At 41.5% G+C, this 7,830-nt stretch overlaps 1 protein-coding gene across 7 annotated transcripts in view; it reads left to right on the top strand.

Annotated features, from left to right (window-relative positions):
• Window positions 1–297: 297 nt before the first annotated feature.
• Window positions 298–7,830, top strand: part of si:ch73-103b11.2 (putative WEB family protein At1g65010, chloroplastic) — a 52,185-nt gene continuing 44,652 nt past the window's right edge. For 6 of the 7 annotated variants that reach the window (XM_042215716.1, XM_005950524.3, XM_005950525.3 and 3 more), the window contains exons 1-3: window positions 299–1,168; window positions 3,444–3,521; window positions 6,185–6,250. In XM_042215716.1, coding sequence (XP_042071650.1) covers window positions 1,049–1,168; window positions 3,444–3,521; window positions 6,185–6,250 — 264 coding nt within the window. In that variant the 5' untranslated portion in view covers window positions 299–1,048. Of the gene's footprint in view, window positions 1,169–3,443; window positions 3,522–6,184; window positions 6,251–7,830 lie in introns of all 7 variants that reach the window. The other variant, XR_317657.3, reaches the window with a different exon arrangement.

The raw sequence follows: 7,830 nt of genomic DNA, 5'->3' as shown, positions 1-7,830 counted from the left end.
TTCCACAAGCTGAATTTAAAAAATTACTGTTTTTTCATTAGTACAATAATGGAATAATATTGACGTGGATACACCCTACACTCTGGCCTTTTGACTCGCAATTAAAGCAAAATATTAGCACAAGCAATTTCAACAACATCAGAGTTTTTGTACGGAAGTTAAGTGGGCCTTTAAATACCACCTAGCATGAGGGAAAATATTAGCACTTCGGAAGATTTTCTATTGGTCCACGAAAGAAACGGCCTGGATTTTGGGCGTGTCCATCTATTCCGATTGGACGAAGGCGTTGTCTCTCAGCCCCACTCTCTCCCGTTCACCTCTCCACCGACTGAATGTCCGGCCCGAACGAGGATTTGCACGAAAACATCAACCGCAGACTGCGTATCAGTACCAGAGGGGGAGCAGCTCTACGACGAACAGGACCCGACGCTATTAATCCAGCGGCATGACAACCACGTCGATGGCTTTTCCGAAGTTTGATAACGTTCCGGTGGCCCTGAAGCGAGAAAAAGATTTAACGGCAATGACCGCGCTATCACTTGTTTGATAGAAAGACAGAGAGGGGGGCCGAAGTGGACTCCCTCCCCCTCAGTGAAGAGCCGTTCCGCCCGATGGAGACTGTGACGGGACCTCTGCAGCGAGCTCGAGGCCCGGAGCGTCACCTGTGAGACGTCGACACCTCACCGGAGGACGTAATTAAGAGAGACACGCGAACATCTGTCCGCACTTTCGACGACTTTATTTGACAAGTTCTGCCCAAGCCTGCACGCTAAAACTAAAGTTAGCAGCTCGGCTTTAGCTGCAGGAGGCGACCCCGCGCGCAAGATGACCAATATAGATATCACTTAACGAGGGGTTACGCACTGCCTCAGGTAACCTCGGGACAGGTGAACTGCGCACTGTTAAATGGCTTTGTTCTAGAAAGCGTACATCAGCAACTCGCGTCAGTCTTTGCTGTGAGAACTGATTTTTCCCCCCCTCAAACACGGACTTTTAAAATAAGTCTTTTCTTTTTTTTTCTCATCGAGTGTCGCTCCCTCAATCAACCATGTCACTCAAAGACAATCCCTGTCGGAAATTTCAAGCCAACATTTTCAACAAAAGTAAATGCCAGAACTGCTTTAAGCCCAGAGAGTCGCATCTGCTCAACGACGAAGACTTAAACCAGGTAAACAAACGCTCCAGCAACTTTCCATTGCGTTTCACTCTTACTATGTGCCGTTTAATGGGAGTGCAAATCCTGTTGCTGTCTTTTCTGTTTGATGTGCTCATTTCAAACAACTTGTCGTGTGCTAATAGACCACGAAGTGCAAAGGTTGGGTTAATTGGACATAATTAGTTTCCAGCCCAAGGGCGCATATTGACCCTAATTCATGCACACGCAGGCTTCCACCCAGCTCCATGCCCTGCAGCAAAGGAGCAACGCTATCAGCTGCTTTTACAGGAGCTGTAATTATTTCAGATTATGTCGTCTCCTTTGATCATTTAACTGTAGTTTGAACCATACTATTGCTTAAATTAAGAAACTGTAAACTTTACTTTAACATGGACTAATATTGGGCGAGGCTGACTTATTATTATTATTATTATTATTATTATTATTATTATTATTATTATTAACATTATTATTATTTTAGTGGAGATATTTCACTGTTTACATTGTCCCCAGCAGGGAGTCTTATGTTGTGAAGGTGGTATGGTGTCATGCTGAACTTTGTTGACCCACATTGTGATCATTCCTCTTGGGATTCTTGTTTAATGGGAAAGATCAAGGCTCATTCTCAGGTCTGAAGATTGTACAAGTGATGCTTTCTCAGTGTCTGTGAGACACATTGTCCACTATCATTGTCCTCCACGATGTTGGTACAGAAATTGGCTTACGTTTGTTGGCCTCACATGGCTATTAAAGATTATTAGATTTTCTGTTGCTGGAGGTTTGAAGTCCTGTAGTCCATATATTAAGTCTTTACACAGACACACGCACAGAAAAAATATGGAAAAGCGGAGCATCTATTTTCAACCAGAACTGTCATTCTGACCTCCCATCTCTCCAATTTCACTTGCCTTAAAGGCCCAGGCTATTGAAGCAATATTAAAATCCTTTATGATGACATGGAATAAGAGGTTGTGAGGTGGGGGGCATTGCGAAATGAAGACACAGGAACACGCTCAGATGAGTACATTTAACCGCTGAACCATTAGAGGCTAAAAAGTGACCTAGATTCATCACGCTTATTTCTCAGTCTCAGGGGGGACTTGCCATTGCTGTCAAGTCTTATAAGGACAGATGAGATGTTTTTCTAAACTGTTTTTTTTTTTTTTCTTTTCCCCTATGGGCATTAAAACAACAATGCACAACAACAGTGTCCCACTCTCTTATTCTTTGTTGCCTTCATCTTGCATTTTTTTCCCCCTCCATTTTTAGTGTCTGAATGTTTCTCTTGCAAGTCTGTTCAAACTCTTGACGGTCCAAGGTTATAATTTGGACTTGTGCTTGGAAATTAATGTTATGTCATTTTGTTTACACAGTCACTCAGCTGGAAAATGTGCTGTGCTGCATGTAATCAAAGCAAAAGAGGATTTTATGGTGGATTATGCTCGGCCGTACATAGGGTGAAGTTATGACTGTAATCAAAACCTCAGATTGAAAGACATGGAAGTGCCAGACAGCTGGATATGTCAAGCTCTTTTGACTCAGATTGGTTGGCTACTGTTTCATAGGCTGGGGGACGAAGCACACGTGCATTTATGTAAGACGCTTAATTTGATAAGCTCTTTAGGCACAGGTAAGATCTTAATGTAAACATCAAGTTCAGCAAGGTCTCCTGCACGCAGTATGCATGCAGTGGTTATGCAGGGCTTCTTGGCTCGGCAGACAAGTGCTGACTACTAGCGTGGCTACAGTTCAAGTATGTACCAGAACAACTTAAGAAACACTGCCAGGCCAACTTGCGTCTCTCAGTACATGTTTGAATTGCAAATCTGTAGCCACAAAAGCTCGGCACTAATTCTCTCTTCTGCTTCTCATCCACTGCTTTTTTTTTTTTTTTGTTTTTGTTTTTGTTTTTTTCCTCCTAACTTCTGCCTCTTGCTTCCCCCACCACCCACCAGTCCACCCACTTAGAGGATCAGAAGAAAAACTGTGTGTGTGTGTGTGTGTGTGTGTGTGTTAGCCTTTCCTTTTTCTTTTTTTTTTTCAGGGCAGCATGGTGCTCTGGAATAAAGCCAAGTGGCGAGTGTAGCCTAAAGTCAAGGCAGCTAATGTCTGTTATAACACTTTCACGGAGTTTAACACATGTTTGTGAGTGTGTGCGTGTGTTTTTAAATAGGTCATAGTATGTGGTCTCAACTTGCAGGATCAACTTCTGTGTCCCATAATTAGACCGTTATTTATTATGCTAATGATTGCTTCCAACACTGTCATTGTGTTTTCCACTCACCAGGCAAAACCTATATATGCAGGATGGCTGCTTCTGGCACCGGAGGGAACAAATTTTGACAATCCCTTACACAGATCTCGGGTAAGTGGTTTCATAAGTGTTTAGCTTTGCTGGTGGTGAGATTGCTTGTGTTTAGAAAAGAGCATTATGTTGTGACTTCACCTCTTTTTGACTTTCTTTTGGAAGTTTTGGCAGAAATTCATGGCAAGAAACTGGCGCTCTTTATAAGAGAAGAGGTCCATTTAACCCCCCTGTGTTTAGCTTCTGCTCGTCTGAATGGTTGATTGGTGTAATGGTTTTGATTTTTTTGTTAAACTGCTTTGAGGAAAAATGAGCAGCCTGTTTGGTTTTGAGCTGACAGATGACGTTATGGCATGGCGAGGCATCCGCTGTCTGCCCGTCTGTCCACTGTTGGCAAGAAATGCTGCTCCTCTTACAGTGTTGGTCACCTAATAGGTTTTCACCCGAGGTGTGAGAATCTTAGGGGAAACTTGTCATCCTAGTGTATTGATTTTAGTGACACTTGCACACAGTGATCATCTAACAGGTCTTTGCCCAAGTTATGCTCAAGGTCAAGTCAAATTTGGATACTGATGAAAACTTTTGTTGAGGACCAAGAAAAAAAAGTGTGAAATCTATGTCCAGTAACACGTATCTATGGATTAAAGGTTGTGCCTTTTTTCACAAACTGCTGTGAGACTGTATTGGAGCCTTTCTGGAGCTTCTTGATGTGCTTGCGTGGTTTCTGTTCAGGTATGCCGCCTTCCTCCCACAGTCCAGACATGATTGTTGGGTAATTGGTGATTCTAAATTGCCCAAAGGAGGGATTGAGAGTGCAGATGGCTGTCTAGTTACCAGGGTGTACCCCGACCATCATCCACTGGCGGAAATCCCAGCATAGCCATTATCCATTTTTCTTGTCTGTGATGATTTTTGTTTTGGTTATAAGCTTACAGTTGTAGACCCCCCACCCCATTTAGCTAGGCAAAGCTATGTTGTTTACCACCAAAGTTCTAAGCTAAGTTTGTTTTACCAGCTCAGAGTGCTAGGTAAGTAGCGTGGCTACTCCTCCCTTTAATTTCCTTTATCCATTCTGGCACTCATTTGATAAACAAGAGCTCTTGTTGTTGTGGCTTCAGTGGCTACTTCATGAAATCAGCAGATTCTTATGGGAATCTCGGTCCTCTGTCAGTGAAGCCTCATTGTTAGGAAATAATGAGCCTAATATTGACTTCATTTAATAACTCTTACCACTGCAGTATCGTGTAATCGGAGCCGTCGTTTATCAGCTGCCAGATTATATGCTGTGGTGGTGCATCTCAAAAAGAGGACTGCGGAGAATGTGGGGGAGGAGAAGAAAGGTCTCAGTTCTCACAGCCTCGCTGATGGCTTCCATATGAGATTTGGGAAAAGCACCTCTGGATCTACTATCAACAGTCTGCCGCTGCTTTGACATCATCAGTGATGCATTCTGCCTATTCTCCCAGTCAGCGTTTCACTGCGGGGGTATAATTGCTGGCTTGTACGTAGTGCTGACGTGAGCACATTTGTCAGGTTTACACTGAAACAAATAACAGAGAAACAGAAAACCGCTGATGTCTCAGGTGAGTCACGTTTTAGGGTCGCTTTAGTTTAACAGGTTGTGGAGGGGTCTGGCTCTGTTTTGTGACAGTGAGGCTGGAATTCTATAATCAGCCTCTGTAGCCTGTAATATATCGTGTTTGGTTTTTTGTTTGGTTTGGTTTATTTTAAAAAGCATCTGTGGACTGCAATGTCCCTTTAACATTGCCTGTGAGGCTTCTCGGCCCCCCTATTGAGACCTTCCAGTGGCCTTTTAGGTTAGAGAGCAGCTCTCAATATTTCATGCACCAGGCCCTGTTAGAATAGGAGCCCAGGAAATTTAACACTGAGACTAAGCGGTACATTAAGATATGAGGGCAGTGAAAGAGAACTGATCAAGACAATGAGGATGAATATCAGTGGAAATTGTATTATTGTAACTGACAGGATTCCCATTCAAACCAAGACTTAACCCCCCCCCAGCTAACCTGGTACATAATGATACTGCGCTTCACAGTTGCATGCCTTTTCATATATATCCTACAGTTTAATCAGCAGTGTAATCTCGTCTTCTCTTATGAACGTCTGTATCCACTTACCTCTTGTTGTGATAACACCTGCACTTTATATATGAAGGCCTTCTTTCCTCAAATTGTTTTCCTTTTCTTTACAACTATCTGAAATCTTAATGACCGAATGCAGCTGATGCATGCTGATAAAAATGTTGTCCAGCTTGTCACAGCTTGAAAGCCTTGTGATGTCATGTCCCGTAAGAGGAAAGTGTGCCAGCATTACTTGCTTACTGCTGTATAGCAACTGTTTCCAAAAACTTGATTGCACTTCCGTGTGTGTGTGTGTGTGTGTGTTTGTGTGTGTGTGTGTGTGTGTGTGGTCTTTATACCCTAAGGTGTGTGTTCAAGCTTTTCACTGGAGTCTCTAGATCCAGCAAAATAATCTCAGGCTTTAGAAATTTATTGGCCTTCCACAAGTCTGTGTTTGACTCTCATGCCCAGAGTTATAAAATGTGTAATGATTGATATGATAAATACTGGCACAACTTCTTGTGAGGCTTTTTTAAAAAAATTTTTTAATATATATAAAATGACTATGGTTTGATATCTTTTGTGTGATCATGTCCGTAATGACAGATTTGTTTGTTGTTGTTTTTTTTTGTCTTGTTACAGAAATGGCAGAGGAGGTTCTTTATCCTCTACGAGCACGGCTTACTTCGCTATGCTCTGGATGAAATGGTGAGCTTCCTTCCTGTCAGCTGATGATTATTTTGTTGCCTGTTTTGTTCATATTCTGAAGCTTGTATGTGACCGTTAATAGCTGGTGGCACAGTCTAAACAACCAAAGCATGGTTCAAACAAACAGCAGCATACTGTTCAGTGTATCTGTGTTATAATGCACCATGATCTGCTCATTTACACAGCCTTGTTCACCTCATTGCTGCTACTATGACATTGAAAATTTGCAGCATATAAATAAAAGGGAAGTTTTTTTTACCCTCTCTTTGACTTCTGAAAACAAACAACACCATCAGCAGTTTGACGCATAAGGGGAACAGACGTTAAAACTTTCACTTCTTTCTTTTTCCTGCTTCACATCAAAGGACTGCTCTCTTTTCACTTGAGTTAAACCAGAGGCTTTGGCTACTATTTAATAATTTACAGTGGCAATTGTTACTGTAATAAAGTTGTATTTATTGTAAGATGATAATAAAGTGTGATAATTTTTTTCATTGTTAGTTGCAAGTTTAGTTTATCTGACAAGAAATGCTAGTTACATGATTTCTGTGCAAAATTAGTTGTTTTAAAACCAAAGAAAAACTTTGATGCAAGTGCTGAAAATGTGAGATTGATGAGGCAGCCTACACATGGTTAGCACTAGTCCTTTGTTCCATACAACCACGTATTTAGTGAACGTGCTAAACACTAAGCCTGCTTATACAGTAGTGTGAAAAGGAATGAGCGTGTGGTGTTGACATTCAAAGTTATGTACCTAGCTTTGTGTGTTTATTTAAGTGGTTACTACACTGTGCACTTGATGTGCAGGTGTCCCGTGGTTACTTCCTGTTCTTAAAGGAAAGACTGGAAAAACCACTCATTGACCGACATATTAAATCACCGAGTTATATTTAGTCAGTAGACTAAAATCTATGTAGTAATTATAAAATTAGTATGTAGACTTTCTGTCTGAGCTTGAGTTTTGTAGTCGACTTGATTCAGGAATCTAGTTTGTCGGTTTTATTGGCACTGTAAGATGTAGGCATGCTGAATATTGATTGACCCAAGCAGTGTTCAACAGCCTTTTTTAAGCGTAGGATGTGTTTTGAAATGAGGTGAAAGCAGAAGTAGATGAAACGGTATTTGTTTTATTGACTTTGACCCTTTCACATTGTGGTATTTTAGTAGAAAAGCTAGTGTGAGGTTTGATGTAATAAAGGGAACAGGTGCTGGGGTGCAGTGTGGCATTCTTTTTTTTCTCCTCATATTAAGTCCTTTTACAGTTATTGCATTCTCACAGTTGAAGTCTTGCAGACACATGACAATTGCTAGCTTAATGCTGGGTTGTAGGTTGACTGGCATTGACGGACTGGTTTTCCTTGAAAGTAAGAGTTACACCAATTTAAAAAACAAAAAAACATTTGGCTAAAGCGAAGCTTCTTCTCACACTTTTTCAAGTTTAACTACCACTCAGCTAGTAGTTAGCAAGTATTTGCAGACAAACATGAAAAACTGCAGGCAATCTGCTAGCAGCCAAAGGAATCACTAGAAGATTTGTGCACACATTTTTACCCAGCAACAGCCACCAACCCTCAGGAACT

This window comes from Haplochromis burtoni, unplaced genomic scaffold, assembly GCF_018398535.1.
Source record: "Haplochromis burtoni strain Fernald_Lab_line unplaced genomic scaffold, NCSU_Asbu1 Contig_804, whole genome shotgun sequence".
In the NCBI taxonomy this organism is placed as follows: Eukaryota; Metazoa; Chordata; class Actinopteri; order Cichliformes; family Cichlidae; genus Haplochromis; species Haplochromis burtoni.
The sequence above is the reverse complement of the archived record's forward strand: the minus strand, read 5'-3'. Positions and strand labels throughout refer to the sequence as shown.